This window comes from Lagopus leucura, unplaced genomic scaffold (assembly GCF_019238085.1).
Source record: "Lagopus leucura isolate 7727_CA_CO unplaced genomic scaffold, USGS_WTPT01 Super-Scaffold_100001, whole genome shotgun sequence".
NCBI classification, from domain to species: Eukaryota; Metazoa; Chordata; class Aves; order Galliformes; family Phasianidae; genus Lagopus; species Lagopus leucura.
The window spans coordinates 54,933,113-54,954,690 of NW_024962262.1; the positions used below are offsets into that span (position 1 = coordinate 54,933,113).

The window sequence follows — 21,578 nt, forward strand, 5'->3', positions numbered from 1 at the left end:
TCCTGCAGTTGTTTGGAATCTCACCTGGAATAAAACAAATGCAGGAAATGCGTGTCTACTTTGTGTTATCTTAATAAAATATACAGAGACAAAGCATAAAGCTCGTCACCCAGTAATGCAGCAAGACTGCAAACGAAGAACAGCCACATTTTTTAGCTAAAAATACCAGAATAACAACAATGAATTACAATCAGCATACTGAAATGTAACTGAGGCAACACTGCTACTCTAACACAGCACTTCATGTAAAAACTTTCTGCTTTGCCATGAAAAAACACGCTTTCCTCTGTGCCTTGTTGTATTTAGGTAGAGTGTTGTATGTGAAGTGTCCCTGTGGTAAGGCTGGATCAAGGCCATGCATGTGTGAGTGCAGGGGCCTTGTACCTACCTGTACAAATACAGCCGTTCCCAGCCAGCCTGTGTGACACTGAGACCATCCAGGGGTACCTACAGCTCATGTACTTCTGGGCTCCTTGCAATATGAGGGTTATCTATTTGCTTCTATCGTGAAGACTGAAGTCTGTATTTGCTATAATTGGTACTGGGAGATGAAGCTACACACCAGTCCTACAGAATTAGGAGGTCTGAGACGCTGCGTTTGGGAAAAAACTGAACTTTTCTTTCCATTCTTTACCAATATCCCTCAGGGTGCCATGGCAGAAATGTAAACGCCAGGTGTACAGTTCCATTGCCAGTAGCCTTGTGGTCAGAACCCTGAGCACAGAGCCACCACTGTGCCAGGCAGCCAATGCTATGAGCAAGGGGTCATAGAATCATAGAATCATAAAGGCTGGAAAAGACCACTAAGGTCATCTAGCCCAACTGTCAACCCGTTCTGATCATGCCCACTAACCATGTCCCTTAGTGCCACATCTACACGTTTCTTGAGCCCCTTCAGACATGGTGAGTCCACTGCTTTCCTGGACGGCCTGTTCCAATGCCTCACAACTCACTCTGTGAAGCAATTTTTCCTGATATCCAAACTGAACCTCCCCCAGCACAATTTGAGGCCATTCCCTCTCCTATCGCTGTTACCTGTGAAAAGAGATGGATCCCCACCTCCCCACAACCTCCTTTCAGGAAGAGAGAAATAAGGTCTCCCCTGAGCCTCCTCTTCTCCAGACTGAACAATCCCAGTTCCCTCAGCTGCTCCCCATAAGACTTGTGCTCCAGACCCTTCATTTACCATGAACCCACATGGTCAGCATTGGTTTTCTCCCCTCCTTTTGGTCTAGCTCTTAGACTACAGAATTCCTGGGGAATAAGGAAAAACCCTCCTTACCCTGCCTCTGCCATACAGCTCTCAGAGTTCATAAAGGACACTGAGTGGCACACACAGCAAGTGGGCAGCCAGAACAGATGGCTGGGCTGTGGGAATGCTTCAGCCCACTGCCACACCATGTCTGGTGCCTCCAGCATAGCCTGGGGGAAGATGCTGTGCTGCCTCACATGGAGGCACATGACATGGAGCAAGGGGAAAGCAAGCTCTTTCATTGACATGTAAAATGCAATACTTGCTTGACTGCTTTAGCCTAAAGAGAGAGTTGGTTTGGGTTTTTTCTCTTCTTTTTTCCTCAAGAATATTTGTTCAGGGTCTGCTGTTGCAGAAATACAAGCATATCCCTTTGGCAGGAGGCCACAGCCCAGTCAATACAGAGGTTCCTTACTTTGCACAAAAATACCCACCACACCATTTAGAACCGACGTCATTAAAACCTAACTTTTTCAGTAAGCATGATATAAAAAGGTCTTGTTTGGCTTTACCCAATTCCAAGGTTTTTGAAGACGGTTGCGGCTGCGTGACTGGGTGTGCACCTCTCTGGAGTAGCTGGAAAGGCTCCAAGGCTCCACTCCACGTGGCCCTGTGTCCCTCCTGCTACACTGTGCGACAGTGCTCAGTGGTTCAAGGTAGAGGAAAGCTGGTGAAGAGGCAGGTCTGGGCAAGGCTGTCCTTATCTACAGTCATACTGTGGCCAGAGACCATACCTGTTCTCCAGAGGGAGGGCACCCATGTCAAGCCACTGCAGCTCTTTCCGAGCCCTTAAGCCCCAGCATCTTTGCAACAGAAGCCACAGAAATGGCAACCTGGCCCTCATCCCAACAGGATGGCAGGGCATGACGAGGGACCTTCCGTTTCCTTGGTGTCACTGCTCAGGATGAGGCACCAGGTTGGTGCCTCAGTAAGGTTGGAAAACACCACTAAGGTCATCTAGTCCAAACATCAACTTAACGCCACCATGCCCACTAACCATGTCCCTCAGTGCCACATCCACACGATTCTTGAACAACTCCAGGGACGGTGACTCCACCTCCTCCCTGGGCAGCCTGTGCCACTGCCTGAGCCCTCTTCTAGATGAGTTTCTTGTAACATTCAATTTGAACCTCCCTTGGTGCATCCCAAGGCCATTCCCTCTTGTCCTATCACAGTTACCTCATCATAGACTCCTTTCAGGTTGCTGTAGAGAACAATAAATTCCCCCCTGAACCTCCTCTTCAGACTGAACAATCCCAGTTCCCTCAGATGCTCTTCATAAGACTGGTGCTGCAGATCCTTCACAGCTTCACTGCCCTTCTCTGGACATGCTCCAGTCACAATGTCTTTCTTATAGTGTTATTTTTAAAGAATAACCAATTTCTTCTATGCAGGCTTCATAGGGCAAATTTACCTGTTGTCACTTTTCATTCAGGTTAAGATCATACCATACTCACATTCATAAATATAAATAACAGGATGATTTTCATTGAGAGGCAGAGAGATGCACAAACATACACTTTTATTATAAATCAGTTTCTAACCAGTGCAGACCCACGTTTCCAGCAGGAATTCCCCTTGTTTCCTGAGATGACAGCCATTGCATGAGGTACAGCAAACCAACCCACTTCCATAAGTGAATCAGTCTTCACAATCTTGAAAAGGCTCCTATTGGAAAATGCTACCTGTGTTCCCAGCTCAGAAAAGATACCACAAACTTCTTTAATTTCCATTATACCTAACTAAGAGACCTAACAGTGGCTTTACATCACAGACAGGAGGTGGAGGGGATCTTGGCAGGTTACCTGATGAGTCTCCATTCCAAGACCATGAGATATGACCTGTTGGCCAGGCCCAGGTGTTTCCAGACCCTGCCTCCAAGCCAAGGACTGGGAAAAGTGGACCCAGGCAGTTCCTGCCAAATAGTTGGAGCTGGGTTAAGGCTGCAGACTGTTTTCAGAGAAGACAACACAGTTTCATTCAATGACAATGGATTTCCATTCCCCCTTCCTCCCATCCCACTCCCCTCCCTCTTCCTCTCCCCCCTCCCCCCCCCCCCAAAACAAAATTGATTTCATACAGAATGATGAAACTTTTCCTTATTCACAACTGGCTTTTAAAGCAGAGCATGTCCCTGGTCTATCCACAAGGATTTTAACCTGATTGACCAAACAAAATGGAAACACAAATTCAAAAAAGCCCTGTGCAGTTCCCTGTGTGAAAGTGGCATTCTTTTCTCCAAAGCTTTTCCGGAAATGCATACAATGAGAAACTCCCAGATGGGGGGAGATTGAGGACCTGCTGGAGGACAAAAGCAATCAATTCCTCAGTCTCTGCTAAGTACCTGCAAAATGCTACACACTGTGGCCAAACTCTTCAGCTGCAGTACATCACATCATGCTTGATAGTGATTGAAATAACTTTCAGTGATCCTACTGATTAAAAGAAGCCACGCAGCTTTTCATGGCTGAGACTTTCTGCCTGCAAAACCCTAATCTTATCTGGACATTACCCAGAATATATCACTTAATACCATAGGATATCTTCATTTCAGCAGGATTGCTCATTTCACCTTAATTAGAAGTTAACTTGCTCTGAGGGGAGGAAAGGGAAATCTGGGACACTTTCACTCTGAAGTGTTTTTTGCTTGTTTCCTCATGATGCACAGGTACCTCCCTGCCTGGGAATTCTCCTTCATTATCCACAGTCCCTACTAACTTCAAAAAACATGTCCTCTGTAAACTCCTACACAAGCTGGCATTCTTATTTCCTACACATTTAAGCTACTCTGACTGCAACATTCACTTCACTTCCTGGCTTTCACCAACTAAACTCCAGCTTCAACTCTCCAACTCCATGGATTGCTTTTATGTTGCTCCAACTTCCCAGATACATGTTTTCTCTAAAACTAAGGGTATGACAGTTGTTTGGGCACATAAGGTCCCGACCATAATACAGATAACTAACAGACACCAATTTCTAGGAGTCCTCTAATGTAATTTTGCATATTTACCTTTCATTCTTCCTGTACAAGGTGCATTTTTTGAAAGAAAAAAAGAGATAAATGTAGGCTTGGCCATGCAGTCCTGGAGAAGGAGATATAGCTAACAACATTTTGGAGTCACCAAGTGGTCACATTAATTACTCCTCCAATAAAAAGAATTGTGCCTAAATGTGCCTCATCCCATACTAGTTTGAGAGAATAAACATGACACACAAGGCATTGAAGGAGCCCATCAAAATTATTTTGTTTCATCACCCATTAACCACAAAATAATCACATCTGTAAAATACAGAGAAGCCTGAACTCATTTCCAGGGCTCTAAACATGTGCTTCTCTATGTGTGGATACCATCTTCACATCTTACAGACGTTTCCTCTGTGTTGCACAAAGCAGGTCCTTGCTGTATGATGTACTGAAACAAACCTAGCAGGAGGCAAGGGAAGAGTACTTGAGAACACAGTCTAAATCATGAGGTTGCCAAAGGTCTGGGGATGGTCACAATATTTTTCTTTCGAGGTGGAATGGCTGGGTTTCTTATCTAGAACTCTCAATCTCGTGTAGTATGAGCACGCAGTGGTTGGAAGAGCTGGAAATACCCACTATTGTCAGCTGTGAGGAAGAAAGAAAGTGCTCTATATTGCTCTGGTCTTTTGTTCTGAGTGATGTTTCTGTCACTCAACGAATTTTCTCAGCTTTTGAAAATCTTACCTACAAATACGTACAGAGTTAAACTCTCACAGTGTTTGGGAGTTTGTTTAGTAGGGTAGAGTGATAAACCAACTTTCCACACAACTGACAGCAGACTTTTGGAAATATAAACCACACAGCAAAACAGATTCAAATCATCCCTGGATCTGACTGTGCTCACTACTTTCTTTCTCTGTAAGTCTGCATCTTCTTCAGCCACTGACCTCAATGTTCACGCAGATACTGATCCTTAACGAATAAGTGACCCAGATATCACTTGATCTTTCCTTAAATTACATTAACTACTGTGTGGTTTAGTGATTTCCACCTGGAAATACTGCAGGCTTGAGGAATCTGTGAAAATGAAGAGAACTGTAGAAGTTGACATACATTTTTCCTTGAATATACATTGATGACAACTTCTGAATTACAAGTCAAACCCTGTTATACAGGGAAGAGAAAAAATATGTTTAGCATTTCACTTTCCAGTTTTCCCCATCTATTTGGTCTACAAGGCCAGAGGAAGGGCTTAATGAGAGATGTAGCTAGGTGTTTGGTATTCAGACAGTACAGTGGGCCTCAAAATGCAGAGCTTTGGTATGCAACAAGTCTGCCTATTCTAGAAGTTTATTATTTAGTAGCTTCTATTTCAACTTTGCAATTAGTCTGAACATCTGATCATATAAACAGTAATAGTAGAATACTCACAGGTCACACACAGGCCCATACATTCATTTCCACCTATAGAGAGAAGGGGTGTTTACAAGAGTGTTACAGGGTACAGAAGGATGCCTTTCCTTGAAGTTCTCTTCTGATCTTTAAGAGCTTAAAAATAACTTTTTGGGCAATACAGAGAATGCCTCATATATATGGTTGGATTTGAGAAGCTAGTTGGGAGTTGAGGAGAGTGTTAAATAAAGGCAATTCAGCTGCACTGCCTTGTGGGCATAAATATCCTTTTTATGAGATTCTACTAGCACAATTTTATTTCAGTGCACAGATTCAGCTTTAAAGAAAAAATACAGCTTTTCTTCATTCAACAAATACTGGAGGGTTTTGTTGTGCTCATATATGTCCAAAATAGACATAATAAACTGAAATTGACCATCTCTCTGCTCCCAAAACATAATATTTCAGCTACAAACATTTTATTAGACAGTTTCTTGTCTCATTCCCTATTTACGTCTCTCTTGAGTCGCTCTTCACTTCATCTCTGTTCCTGCTCATAAATGGATGAGATGCGATAACAGAGGAAGCTGATCCCACAGATGAGGCGCAGTTAAGGCCAAAGACTTAGACTCTGCATGCATCTATTGGCTTTAGTATTTGTATTGACAAGATCATTCCCCTGTAATCCAAGCCACAATTGAAACACAGATTAGAAAGCAAACATTCAGGCCAGAGGCAAGCACTTCCCACAGGCAGTGGAAGCAGCCTGCCAGTACACTCCTAATGTAAGCAGTTTTGAAGAGACCCTTTTTACCACCACATAGCCAGATGCAGAAGTTAACACAGTATGTTGCCTATGCAGATGCAGAACATCATCTACAGGAAAGCTGTTAACCACAAAGCTCCTATCAGCAGAGATTACACTTAACAAGGTAGCGCTTGGGTTGCTGTTCCAGCTAGGCTGTACAGGTCACAGTGTCTGTAGCAGTGTGCTCTCGCCGACTCTTGGAGCAGGCACTGCATTTTGCCCAAAAGTAAACATGGGAGGCTGATCCACAACATAGCACAGTTAGGGGGGAAATCAGGAGGTTTACCTTGAAAGTAGATTTCAGATGGGAAGAAAGAGGCAACTGTACAAGGCTTGGAGAAGGCAATGCTTTTCTTACACTGTTATATGGCGAGGCAAGAACAAGGTTTGTGTGGGATTAAATCACACATGGTTGCAACTGAGCAGAACTGATTATCATTTCATGATAATTTCATTAAGCTCTTGAGGAATGCATACCTCATGTATATCCACAAGAAGTTGGGAGCAGCAGATAGGAAAACTCTCCCAACACCCATTTCTTTTATGTCAGAAAAATGCTATCAATGTAGCAACTATGATTAGTAGTCTGTCTTCAGCACTTGAATGAGCCCTAATCTTTCACGACACCCTAGTAGACTGTTGTCTCAAGGACAGCCTTGAAAGGCCAAAAAAAGGCAAGCAAAGCACTGCCCAGGGGTGGGTGCCATGTCTCTCCTTGTGCCTCATATACCCTGCAGCAGCAAAATGAAGGACTGAACACACCAGCTGTTCAGCCCCATGGCAGGGCCTCTCCCAAGTGCTTGTGTGTCACAGGATTCTTCCCACGAAGCCAGAGGCTGTTTATTTGGTTTTCGGGTTTGGTAGCTTGGCCCACACCCTAGCATCTGAAAAGGCTTACCAACAATTCCAGCTCCGCCTTTTTCCTGCTCTTTTAAACCATACTTCGATGAGTCTTGCACAGAAAATGTGTCTCTGTTTCATAAAGATCAGCATGCTCTGCTTCCCGAGTCCCTGTGCTTTCTCTCCACATTTAGCTAGAAAAGAAATTACCGTATAGGCAGAGGAACAGAATTTCTAGGGAAAATACTGAAACTGCTTAAAAATGAAGATTTGGTGATCTGCCAGTATTTCTGACAACTAAAACAGGAATGTAAAGCTATAGAACCACAAAGGTTTCCACAGGGCACAATTTAAATGATTTACTACAAACCAACAACAGTTCTATAATGACCTGCCCAAATAATTACCAGTTCATTGTTTCACACCTTCATTTTAAATGATTAATTCAAGAAGGCAATTTATTTTAAACAGTGAATCAATATTTTACTGTATAGTTTCTACCAAGTCTGCTTCTCTAACCATCCTGGGATTTTCCTGAGTAACACAGCAGCATAGACTTTGCGCTACAATTGCTCTAACCTTTCAGCTGTCTTTCAGGCTGTATTTGTTCTGTTTTTTTTTGTTACAATAGCTGAGACTGAATTGGGTTTTAAAGGAAAGGTGTGGACAGCCTGTGAAGTTCAGTCAGAGCAGATATAAAAGGATTTAGAGAGTAAATTTTGCTTTATGCCCAGACTTGGCCACGTACAGAAGGAAGGGAGAGAGGTTAGCTGAGGATGAGAGGCTTTTAATGAATTGCTGGTCACATTGTTTGGTAAACAGCTCCCAGGAGGACTGTGCTTAGCCGTGTCATTTCTAACTTTGATACGAGATTAAAAGCCTGGAAGAGATATCATCATCATTTTTTTTCTTCTAACTTTTCAACCAAGTTTAGGAATTGTTTGGGTACTTAGTGCACTGTACAAACTGAGATCTGTACCTGAGGAGATACGGAGAGTAGATGTGATATCTCTCCATTCTGCAACTTGAAGGCATAAAATAGAGTACATGTTGGAGCAAGAACTACTGATTCCATTAATTCTATTTTGATGAGAAAGAACTATTAATTCTATTCATTCTTTTCTGATGACCACTCGGATCATGTCAATGTTCTTTGCAAATATTATCTCTTAATGCAACTATCAGTCATAATTCTGTTAGACAGGTATATATAAGGATCAAACTGAATTCAAATTGAAAAAATAATCTGTAGAGCTGTTTTTTTCTTGAACCAGCAGAACTGGAGCCCTTATTCTGAAACGTTCTTAAAGCCTCAGCTCCAATTCATGTCTGAATTTGTTTTAAAACACATTCAACTCCCTAGATAAAAACAAGCTGAAAATTAATATAAACAAGCTAAAAGAAGACTTTGACAGTGAAATTCTGCACAAGCAGGGAAGTCTGTCCTTATGCCCAGGTTTGCTGTCACTCATGTTTTACTAGAGTAGTTTACAAGGGTGGAAGTTGTGTCTCAGAGCAGTAATTCAGGGAATTTTATGCTGAGCAAGGCAAGCAAGGGAAGACATTTAAAAAACCACCATATTAATAGTCTGTTTATTTAAACGAAAGACTCTTCTACCATACGGAGGTTACAGGAGAGATTGAAAGAAAACAGATGAATTGTAAGTAACAGATCCCTGCAGAGACACAGTCCTGCTAAAAGCTATCAGGCCTTTGTAAGTTGCTACACATCTCTTACAAAGCAAGTGAAGACATTAACTATCTTGTCTCTGCATCTTACACAGTCTCACACATGAACAAAAGCTACAGGAAATTAAACTGAGCCATCAGGCACAAACCAAATTTCAGAATGAGCAATGATTCACACAGTGCCATGGTTTTATGAGTCTTGACAATGGGAGAAGTGAGATTCAGCTCTCCACCTATAAGCTACCAGCCCTGGTAGATGGGAAAGCTCCTGGTCAACCTGTCATCACCGCTAGTGTTACCTTCAGACAACATGCTTATAGCCTCATCAGTCTGCTGGCTATCAGTGGAAGATATCTTCTTTGAATCGTGAACATTGCTTTGGTAGTTCACTGGTGAGGGATAGTCATTGTCACCCACCGTTGATGAGGACATTGATTCCCAGGGTATTTCTCTCTTCTGCCATTTCAGGTCCACTCTCCATCCTGTCCAGCCATAGAAAGCTAATGTGAAGAGGAAGCCTTGCATTGGATTAAGAATCCCCTAGAAAAGAGCAGTGCAACACAAGTTACATCAGCAAGGCTTCATTCTCAATTCCAGCAAAACATTCTGCATGCATTAACTTCCCTTACTCTGAATAACTGCTGTCTTTAGAAGATGATAACTGCACGCAAATAAAAGTGTACATTTTTCCTACTGAAGACACAAACAAGGCAGAGTGAGAAACTACAACCTGTTGTTTCTGAACACTAAGGTGTTCCTTGTGAACAGCAGGCATCAAATGGTTTTCTAGCATGGATTTTAGCTGGTCAATCCCCAGTGTGTTTTTAACATTCCTTACAAGCTCCACATTTTTTAATTCAGAAAAGCAAACATTTTACTCTTCACTAGAAGCCAAGTCAAATCTATGAGAATAGACATTAGCACATCCAGGCAAATTTTTTAAAATAGCAGCAATTGAACTGTCTGGAATTGTTGCAGATTTCTAAGCCAGTGAAAACGTCCATCAAAACAGAATGCAAAACGAGGGAAAGACACTGAAAAAGAAAATCCCAAGTGATTTCCAAAAAATCTTCTGTTCCCACTGCTTCAGGATGTGCGACAAGTAAATGGTTTTAGTGGTTGTCTTTCTTCTCACAGGAAAATCATACCTTTTTTACAGCCGGTTTAAATAATAGCTCAGCTGGTAGAGCTGACTGTGTGCTCTGTGTGACTGTGTGAGCAAGAGTAAGGTCCCTGTCACACGAATGTGTTCAGTCCTTGTCAGGGAGAAGGCTGCAACAAATCAGTTGCATTGTTTAACTTTCCAATATCAGGCAGCTCAAGAGCTTAAGTGCACAGAGCATATTCAGGCCTCACAGGTATTTAACAGCTTCAGAATAAACCTTCTTGAAAAAGGAACCTGCAATATCACCTCTGTAAAATCCCTTGTCAAATATTCCAACAAAAAGAGAGAAAAGTACAGGAAGACCCCAGTATCTTATAGCTATATTCTGGTGTGTTGCTTTAAAATTCCATCATGTATTTTCCCCTAATAGCTGTCCAAATGTTACAAGACGTTATTTCTTAGATAGAAATACAGTTTCTAATAAAGAAAACTGTAGCTACAAACAGACTATTAGTGGACAATGCCCATTTTTTGGGCAAATCTTCAAGAAACATGAGCTAAAATTCGCAGCTTGACTTATGACAGAGGTTAGAGAAGGTAGACCATAAATCATTGCAATGGTCTGTTCTGGATCTTAAAATGGGTAGCAACCACTCATCACATACTCCTGTAAATGGCAGAAAATCTTGGCCTTTGTATCTTTTAAGCAAAGTTTGTATGTTCCGAATGACCGCTCCTTCCTTTCTCTTACCTTTGACTTTTCTTCCCTGATTTTCTGAGCTTTTCCCCCAAACCCACTACACTGGTGCTGTTCCATGAGTCTTACGGAAGTGATTTCAAAGACTGAGAGACACCACGATTGACCTACCATTATAATCCATGTAATCAGTGCAGCACTTCTAATGTTTTTCAAAGGTGTTTCATTGATATCTGGCTGCATTTCAAGATAGAACAAAAGGCTCTCATTGATGATATTAGATGACCAGCTATTGCAGGAATAAAAAGGACAAAGAGAGCAAAACAGTGATATGTAGATATGTACATATATGTAAAATACAAATTACTTACAAATTATAGAAATTAGGAACCTTAATAAGGAGATTTTTTTTTTTTAACATTAATTCTCAATGTGAAGGGACCCAATAGTTCTCCCCGAGCTTATGATCAGAAAACAGCCTCTTACTTCCCACCCCAGGCAAAGAAATCCATATATCCATCAGAATTAAACCTGATCACGCACGCTTACTGCACTGAGATTATAAACAACTGTGATCTACAATGGCAACATTACGGACAGTGACTTCTTTTGCTTGTGTCTTGAATGTATAATACAGTTAAAGGAATACAAACATATGCATATACACTACAAAAGACTATATAAACTCTAGCATCTCTAAAATTTCAAGGTGATATTTGAGTAGATTTTCAAGATGTTTGTTAAAAAAATCTACAAAACAAAACTAAGTTCAACTTTAAAGTCCTTGAAAATGACATTAAATTTTAAGAATAAAGGTAATTTCTTTTTCTAAAGTAGGATGAGCATAATTAAACCTCATCCTCCAAGAGAAAATGAGAACATGATACACTAAAAAAATGTTATAGTCAATGGTTCCAATTTCTAATGGCTCCTAAGCAGTCAGAACAGCTTTTCTGCATATTTCTACAGGTACTTCAGGAAGGAAATGACCAACACCCGTATCATATTTTCTGAAGGGATTTGTGTTTATGTTATTTATAAAACAGATCCTATGTTTTTTTCACAGTCTAAAATCTTCTGCTCATCCCTCCCAAATATACAGTTTTCTCTTCTACCGCATATTGCTCAAAATTTCCTTGACCAACTCATCTCCTTTTTTGACCACTGGGATGGAACAGCATCTCCCCTAAGCTTCTAAGATGATTCTGTCTCAGACTTTCTGTACAGTAACCTCTGAGCTTTTACACTCTAAAGCTTACATTTTATCAGCAGATTAAAAGAAAGCAAAAACAAACAAACAAACAAAAAAAACAAAAAACAAGAACCACTTGTTTTGTTTGTTCGGGTGTTTTGGTTTGGTTTGGTTTTCTTGTAATAGGAAAACTCATAATGAGACAAAAAGGAAATAAACAGTCAAGCCCACTGTGTCCATGAGGAGTTGCTCCTTTCTTTCATGCTTGCTCCCAGTCTAGCAAGCTGACCACAGTCCCTTCGGTTGTAATGCACTTCTGTGGTGCCTCCAGTACAATGTTCTTTCTTTCTGTAACCCTAGTAGCCTGGATAAAACTCTGTTCCCTGTTATTTACAGCAATTTCCAGCATGCCATGCTTCAGGCTGCTTTGCTACTCTCAGTGCCCTTCTCCCACTGACTATCCCACCCTTCCCAGAAGAAACTTGTTTCCTGAGAAATGACCAGAGCACTCAAATATACAGCAGCAAGGACAAAATAAAAAGCAGCCTTTCTCCCTGTTCAGCCTTTTAAAGCAATGAAACATGCATTAACGTACCCACGTATGAAACAATCAAATACTTGCACTAACTGGGAAATTTGGCCATCTTTTCACTACTTCTAGGCTGCTTCCTTCCTCCTTCCCTTGCTTGTGTTACCCACGTAGGTGAACACTTTCCAGCAGTGACCATGTCTTGCTAGCTCACTGCAGAGGCCCACATAGCATGGATCACTCCCTCATCTGGTGCCTTTAATATTGTGTGATGATTGTAAAACTGCTCCTAAAGCAGGGCTTCTTTCAGTTCTCTCAGTTTTGCTGAGTGCATCCAGCACCTTCAGTCCCATCCACCACTACAGCATCTTTCACACTGGATGGTGCTGCTAGAACAGACATGCAGGGGATTTGGGAATGAGGTATGGGGCACCCTCCCTCCTTCCACATCTTCCTTGTGCCCTTCTTCTTCCTCTCCCTGCCCTACCACAAACTGCTATTTTAGTGGAGGAAGGTGGAATATCAGAAAAAAGATCAGATAATGAGAAATTTCACACACAACACACAGAGATTTCCTTTCTGGTGTGTAAGTCTGTATTTCCAGCCAACACTATAGTTGTTTCACACACTTGAGAGCTGCAGACGATAGAGATGATGCATCATATAATCATAATCAGAGCCGTAAGCATGCCCTAGAAGTGTATTTACTGTAAGTTTTCAATGGCATGTTTGATGACAAGCATGTAGAGTGAGCTCTGGGGAATCTTGCTGCAGTTTCAGGCAGCTTTAGGTTGCATTCAGCTTTTTTTTTTTTTCCTATTGTTCCTCAGTGTCATTGTTTTCCTGTTGGTTAAACATTTTTATCATTTCCTTGCAGCCTTGTGATGTACATGAGTGATTCAGCTAATTTGAGAACTAGTTTAGAACTGTCTTCCTTAGAAACTTTCCCTTCCAACCATAAGGACAAGCAAATGAGATAACCCATCAGATTCTGTTCTTGTCCCCAGTTGTTTTAATGTGGGAGAAGGCAGGTTAAAACAAAATGCATCTCTTACCAAACAATGAATACCAGCATAATTTTGAAAAAGCGCATCTGGATCTCCGTCCCCAGCCGTCTCTCGTTCTCTGTGTAAATCCCTTGTCTCCCTTTCAGTAAAGAGGCAACTGGAAAGTATAAAGTTGTGTTCATTAATACACGTACATCTCATCATTTGTAGGTACAAGGATACAGAAAACAGATGTCTGTAAAGAGGGAACAAAGGAACCAATGGGTTTGTCTCCAGCAGCAAATGTCATACATAGCCTAATCCTAAAGATTAGGACAATCCTAAAGAAGGACATCCACTAAGGTTTCCTGAAGTAGGTGGCATCCCACTAGCAGTTTTTTCTTCTCTCAGTCCCATCGAAAACAGAAAATAGTATGGTCAGCACAATTCTTTAACAAGAAGGTAGTGCTTACGCTTCTCTATGATGTTCGTGATGTAAGGAAGTATTTATTATGTGATGTTCAGACTGAGACAGAATACAGTCAACACTATTATACACTTCATATGGAACTGTGACATGAAGGCATAATTGACTACTACATCTCTAGAACCTGAAACTGTAATGTCAACAAAAATAGATAGATAAGCAACATACTGCTCAGATACCAAGGAATCGACATATGTACTCACACAAACATACTCATTGTGTATTTTCCCATAAAAGGAACAAACTTTGAGAGATTATCCAATTCATTCTCAGCCTCTAAACACTGCAGCTAGATCCAGGTATGGCTGTTTGCAGCTTCAGCAAACTAGCTGAAAAATCAGGAACACACAAAGAATTCCTCAGCCAAGAGATTCTAGTGTTCCATCTATCCTTAACATTTTTTGCTCCCTAACTACTTCAACATCCTTTCTTTAACCTGAAGCTCAATTTTACTATTCTCTACAGCCAAAAAGAAATTCTGTTGTTAAGAAACAGCTAAATTCCCACTTCATTACATTCTACAGGTCTCATGATGTAAATCTTTTTTTCTTGTTGTTGTTCTCTTGTTGCTTTTCTTCATCACTTTCATTAGACAGTGGAGAGAAACTGCAGGATATTTGAGAAAAGTATGCTTGCAAGACTTTAGAACAAGGAGACACAAGACATCATCTTTAGCAACGTGCATTTCTGAAAGTATGAAACAAAATTTGATCCTTAGCGCCTACATGAGCAGGTAGCAGAGGTAATACAGACACAAATATTAAAGTAGCTGTACAGGTAGGTACTTTAGCCACACAGTCTGCCAGAGGCATATGAACATATGTGCACATACCTACAAAATGCACACATACATAAACACACATGGATGGACATCGCATACAAGCACAAACATTTATTATTTTTGTTCTCATTGAAGACCTTTGCTGCTGTCTGTAGAAAATGTATTGTCCTCTCTTCTATAGGACATGCTAAAGAAGGTAAGTTTACCATTTACCTAACTACTGATTTCAATACACTCAAAAAAAAGTCTAAGCCTTCAACCCACACAAATACAGCAGCTAATGCAGAGTGGAGCAGTCAGCTTACTGACTGTTTTTAGAGACCAAAACATCAGTTACAGGTATTTTTGATTATTTAAAATTTAGGCTAAAGCTTATCTTTTCCCTATAGAGCATTTTGGTCCCAGCCTTTGGAGGTAGCACTTGTTTTCTGTTTGCTCATGCATAGAGACATTATTCCAAACTAAAATACAAAAACCAAAAACCATTATCCTGTATAAATTAGGCAGAGGCTTGCTGAGTGCTATCTCAGAAATGCAGGTTACAAGACTAAGATAATACAACGATGCAAATATGGTTTGTCTTTTGTACCAAGTATGTAGCAGCGCTCTGGGACTCTGAGATAAGTGAAAAAAATAGAAGGTACCTCCATAAAGGTAATTAGTTGTACTTCAGTATGTAATTGGTACAGTGTTGTCTACATCTATAAAACTTGGCAGTGTAACATCAGCAAAAACAGGCAGATATTCTACATATAAAATATATTTTTAAAATATTCCATGGATTTTGTCAGCTATTCCTTTGATGATGGGCATTACTGAGGAAAGCAGTGCAGATGGGATGAAGAATGAACTCAAAACACAGTCTCTTCTGTTGCTGTTCTTAAATACTGAATGTGTAGATTATAAGTATGAATTCAGGCACAGAAAACATCTAGCACTGATCATGTTACATTAAAAGAATTAATTGAATTTGTTCCTTTTTTTGCAGTCACATTTCTTCAAAGTGCCAATGCTAAATCAAACAGGAGCTTCATGATCTCAGCCGAGTTGTGTACAATTCTCACTTGTTTCATAATCTCAGAATCAGGAGTAACAAAATTCTGATCCTTTTTTAATTCTCAGTTTCAAAGAAGTTAAATGAACTATTGGATATCACCAACATTATCCTTAAAAAGGAATTAACTGCATTCCAAAATACACATTGGTACCAGTATTATAGTACCATCATATATCCACCATATGCTGCCAAAAATACTTCAAATCAAAAGTAATTTAGTAACATGGAAATAACTTTGCCAGTCTGCAATAGTAAGATCTAAAACAGCCTAACTTCAGTATGTGATCAGTGTACCTCTATTCTAATTTTCTATTGAGATTGTATCTCCATTTTGGTAGGTAATACTCTTCTACTCTCAACTGCATCTGTTTTGATATAATGAGGAGCTATTCCATATCCTTAGATACACAGGCATTACTTTTTACTTCTACTTTACTTTTATTTCTGTTTTGCTAAATAAGATGTACGCATTCATGCTGGCCATTAGGAACATACCTGCAGTCACTGTCCTTCTGAAGAGGACTGGGTTGACCACCAGCACCAGCAGGAGCGGGGCATAGGTTGTGATGTAATGTGGGATTGCGTGCTCCAGGCCTCTTTCACAGCTGAGAACAAATTATTAACACGTTATTCATTATTTTCTTTCCACATCTGGCAGTCTCAGCTATTTCATCATTGTCACATTTAACTAAAACCAAAAACAAACAAGAAAACAAACATGAAAGGAATTAAACAAACAGGTGCTAAACTTTTAATTCTCAAATTGTCGCAACAAATTCACACGGGACACAAAGTTGATTATTAACTCACACCATCTGTGACTTCTCCTCAAATTTAAAGGAGCAAATACAAAGCTGAAACCAGGAGCAGAAAAACAGGAGTGGACCAGTATTTCACGCCTGCAGCAGCCCTGTGCACTGTGTCACCTTCTTGGGCATCATGACCCTGCAGCGGCTCACAGCAGGAGCTGCACCACAGCACTGAAATGCATCACAGGGCATGAAGTGTCTGGGAGATATCTTCAGGGCCCACTGAAACCCAGGATGCACGGACTGAGTAGGAGACACTGCTCAAAGATCCAAAAAAAAAAAACAACAACCAAAAAACCAGTACTTGGATGTCTGTCTCTAACATTGATGAAAAGACATTCAAATGACCACAGAGTACCAGGGTTTTGGAGTCTGCTTTCAGAGGCCTGCTCACCTGGAAAGGGACGGGTAATAAAGCAGCGCAACACCCTCCACGCAGAGCAAAACTGCCAGCCCCCAGGCCATCATGTGGTACAGCACAATTGTACTGGAGGAGGAAGCAGGAGAGAGGTTATCAAGGACACTAACTCTCACACGGCAATGTTAACATAGGATAGGTGTGAGGTGAATAATGCCAGCAGCACACTGAGGAGGGCAGGAGGGATGGGGGCCTTTCAGGAGAAAAGGGAAATCCTGGCAGCTGGACAGGCTTGCACACAGAAATGTCATATCCTCCAACCAGAGGCCAGAAGTCTCTCCCCTGTTCCCACATCTGCAGAAGGAAACCCTGTGTCCTTCACTGCTCCTGCAGACAGCACATTCAGGAATTAAAAACAGAAGAAGGGAGCCAAACAGCCAACCGAGCACCCTTCTGAAGGCTGCAGAGAACTGTTTGATTTGGAGAGTCAGACACTGCTCCCACCTGAGAGAGGATCATAGCTCTGTGCTTAAAAAATCTTTCATTGCTGTTTTATATTAATGTTAGCACTTCTGCCACAAAAATCAATACCAAGTACAGAGCAGAGATAAAAACAGCATCTTGTTGCAGTAGTGTTATAATGCCCAATCTACACCCTATTTTTCTGAAAGTTAAATAAATTCAGTTACATTTAAATGCTAGTTAGGCACAAGCAAATCAATATCCAAGCATTGCCCTTGCAATTGAAGCACTTAGAACACCATTCACACAGATCATTATCTGGTAACCATGCGAACATCACGTGTTTGCACAGACTTCATTTATACCCTCAGATAGCTGCATGCAAACGCGGATGTACAGCATAAGAAGTAAAATAGGACATTCAGAGCTTTAATTCTAGTACCTCAGTCCCGCTGATCTTCTTACCACCAAGTAAGAATCGACAGCATAGCAAAATAACCACCAGAAGCCAGCACTGTATAACAGCTGGATCCACATCTGCAAGGAAAAAAAAGGCAGATGTCACAGCTGCTTCTTAAACATTGCTGGAGGTGAGGGGAGACTCAAACCTTTTGCCTGGGGATTTGTTCTTTAAATGTGTGCATTTTCCAACTGAGATTTGTGAGGTATGAATTCTTACTGCAGTACTGCTGTAGCCAAAGGATCTGCTCCTAGGTAAACTGAGCAGTTTGCCTTCACAGCTTGTTCAGTTATTTAGAAAACCTGGTGTTTGTTTACATCTCCAGTCTTAACCCTGAATGGCACAAATTAATCTAAAGTCAATTATTAAACAACGTTTTAGCTTTAAAGATTAGTAATGAACATTTTATTTAAAAAAATCGGTATAACATTTTAGTAAAATTTCATTTTTCAGTAGCTGAGGCATGAAAATATAACTGAGGTCTGCCTTCACCACAATGGTGGTGAATAGAAGTGCCTCTGTATCATGAGTTCTGTGTGTTGTGGGTATTTTATCCACATTCAAGAACTTGAGTTGGTGTTACTACTGATAAAGATGATATGCAGAAAAATAGCCAACTCTGTCCATACTGAACTCCATAGCTAATTTTTTACAAAAATCCAAAGGAAACAAGTTCAAGTCAAGTTAAATTCCACTGCATTTTTGAGTTGACCCTATACATTTTTCCCATGAGCCTATAGAAGATAACTGACCTCTCTTAGACCCTGTTTATAAATTCCAAATCCTTTCCCGACAGGAGCTGGCTATTTGTAATGGTCTGGGACTATTTTAATATTCAGAATACCTTCCCTTTGAGCCCTGCTTTCAGCTCATATCTGAATATCCTTTGTCACAGTTCCATAGTAGCATCCTTTTACACCTGGAAACCAACATACTTGTTACTGAGCCAGACATCAGTGACTTGAGTTCTACCATTCCTTCCTCCAAAGGTAAATCAAGCTGGGAAATACTTCCTTACAACAAGGGTACAGTTCCTATATCTAGTCATTTGTGACATGAATTATTCTGTATTTAATCAAAATGCTAAGACATTTTAATAATACATAAGCCAGAAAATAAAATTCCAGTTTTCCTGCTAGTGCACTTTATTCACAATGCTCAGTATGTAACTTAATCTGCACTATTACATATTTGCTGCAGTTAAGAAATGTAGAATTTACTATATATAAACGCATACATACAAAATTAAACCGTGAGGTCTTTCCACACATAAATTCCAACATAGTTTAGATGTTTGCCAAAATTAATAAAAAGCAGATGCACCTAAAAAACAAAATTTTCATATGCTATATAGCTTCTTGCAAAATGCCAGATCTTGCTATAGAGTATCTATCTAAAGATCTCATTTGAAGGAGATGCTTCAGAGCCTCACTATTTGGAATTTCACTGACTTGTGTGTAAATGAAATAAAACAACAGCACCAGAAGAAACCTAAAATAGAACCAGAAACATTTTATTAACTCACATGAGAATATGTTAGGGGAAGTAGGGTCATTTTTCATTCCAGTATAATTAAATTTAAACTTAGCAAGTGACTCAAACTGCAGCACTTTCCTGGAGCCCAAGATAGGGAAAACAAAAACTGCAGTAGACAGCTCTGCTGCTTGCCATTTAACCTGAGATCAAAATGAAAAACAAACAGTCTGCATACAGCATCCCTGTTACTGCTTTAAAATATTACTTTCTGTGGTAAGGGCCAGAAAGCAAAACTTAAGCCATATGGAAACGTGGTTTTCAAACAGGGCATTCCTGCTGCAAGATATTGATGTTGGCAGTTTCACCTTCTTTTAAGAAGAAAAATAATAAGCTTTTGTATCTCATAAGCAAAAATTAAACATGTATGATGGAAAATTGAGAACTAATAGGTGTGTACAGCTGATACTCGCTTCTGCCATTATGTCTGAAATTGTTATTATTTAGGCATATGAAATAAAGCAAGTTGCATTTTGGCACATCTTATTTAAAAACTACAAGAGCTGAATAGTTTTATTTATAAGCAGCATATTTCTTTTCTATGTTGTAAGCTTTGATTTGTTAAGATACTACCATTATTGCTGATGCGTGCATTCTTTGGCTACCCTACATTCCTGCTGAGCTGAGGAAATTGGCATAATTATCTGTGTTTTAGTTAAAAAAAAAAAAAAAAAAGTGACATTTTTCTTGTGTAGTAAGCTCAGATTTTATACTTCAGGCAATAGTGTGATTGTATTACTTAAAATTTGCACTTCTGTAATGCATTTGCATTTTCTTTTTCTATGTTCCTTAATCCAGAATCCACATCAGGGATTTAAGGAAATTCTAACCCCCTTTGGGACGCAGTATGTTGCCTTTTGGATCCTGTGTGAGCAAAGCAAGCAGGACTGTACCCCTGTACCTACCGCGCTGCCCACGCAGAAGACAGAGGGCCACACGTCAGTCCCGTTGGCCACTGAGATGTTGGCAACAAAGCTCGGGAAGCCCAACCAGACGCTCGACCTGAAGATCACACCTGAAGAGAAACGCATGAGTGCTCTGTGCCTGTCAGCGTGATCACAGTCACATGCTTGCTGCTGGTCGCATGTTCTGCATTGCGGCCTGGATTCTGCATGCTCACAGGACTGTGGCTATTGGGGTGTGCAGTGCAGGCCAGATGCCAGGGTGAGGGCTTACAGAAAGCAGCTGTGAGCCTGGAGGACTCGCCATGTCATGCCACAAAGATCTAAGCCTCATTTATCTACAGATACTGTCATACACTTCCCTAAAGGGAATCAAGAGGCATTTAACGTATCTGCATTGCCAGCAACTAATGACTTACAATTTGATTTACAGATATTCATATTGCTAATGGTCATTTCTCTGCAACTCCTCATTTCAGAAGAATGTTATTTAACATTTTTCTCTGTCCTCATTTTTACAAGCAGCTTTTTTCCTCTCTGTCAAGGAGCTGAAAAAAGCATGGTTTCACTATTAGGTAAGAACAATACTGGCTTTTTGCACGAACTCAGTTTGCTGCTGAGGTTTAGTGAGTTTGCTCAAAATAGGCCCTAAGTCACCAACCCACAGCACCAGCACACCATGCTTCCCACCCTCCAAGGTGAATCTAATTCAAGAACAATTGCGGATAAATAGCTTTTGTTAGCCTGTGAAAGAGAAAAGGAGAAAAATAACTTTTTCTGCTGCTGGCTTTATCTGACTGAGATTAGGAAAGATTTATTCTCTGAAAGAGTGGTCAGCCACTGAAACAGGCTGCACGGGGAGGTGATGAAGTCACTGACCCTGAAGGTGTCCAAGGAACATTTAGGGGTTGTACTGAGGGACATGGTTAGTGGGGAAATATTGGTGGTAGGCGGACAGCTGGACTAGATGATCTTGGAGGTCTTTTTCAACCTTCGTGATTCTGTGGTTCTATGGTTCTATGATTGAAAGGCCTTTTGCCAGGTGCTCTTGTGCTCTTTCCATGTCTTTCTCTATCTTCCCATCCATCGTCTGTTTTAATATTGGTTCTTCTTACGTACCATGAGAAGACCTGGCTAGGTGTGAAAGTGGAAAATGTGTAAAACCCTACTCCTTTCACAGGCAGCCAGAGAGACACAACAGTACTACTTCAGTTATCTAAAATGAGAGAAAAGATGCTAATGTGGAAAAACTCAGCTTTTATTTCCCCCGT

General features: G+C 40.6%; 1 protein-coding gene across 1 annotated transcript; it reads right to left on the reverse strand.

The window, feature by feature from the left end:
- Positions 1-8,839: 8,839 nt before the first annotated feature.
- GPR143 (G protein-coupled receptor 143) lies at positions 8,840-20,475 on the reverse strand. Its single transcript, XM_042868593.1, has 7 exons — positions 20,311-20,475; positions 17,855-17,949; positions 16,987-17,079; positions 16,279-16,388; positions 13,528-13,636; positions 10,923-11,040; positions 8,840-9,489 (listed from the first exon to the last, which is right to left on the reverse strand). The coding sequence occupies exons 1-7, from the start codon at positions 20,434-20,436 to the stop codon at positions 9,190-9,192; spliced, it is 951 nt and encodes a 316-aa protein (XP_042724527.1). The 5' UTR covers positions 20,437-20,475; the 3' UTR covers positions 8,840-9,189.
- Positions 20,476-21,578: the final 1,103 nt, after the last annotated feature.

Coding starts and splice junctions, on each gene's coding strand:
- GPR143 (XM_042868593.1), bottom strand. CDS start 20,436: ATGCGTTTCTCTTCAGGTGTGATCTTCAGGTCGAGCGTCTGGTTGGGC. Junction 17,080..17,854: donor AGAAGATCAGCGGGACTGAG/GTACTAGAATTA, acceptor TTCCTCCTCCAG/TACAATTGTGCTGTACCACA. Junction 9,490..10,922: donor TGATTACATGGATTATAATG/GTAGGTCAATCG, acceptor GCTCTTTTCTAG/GGGATTCTTAATCCAATGCA.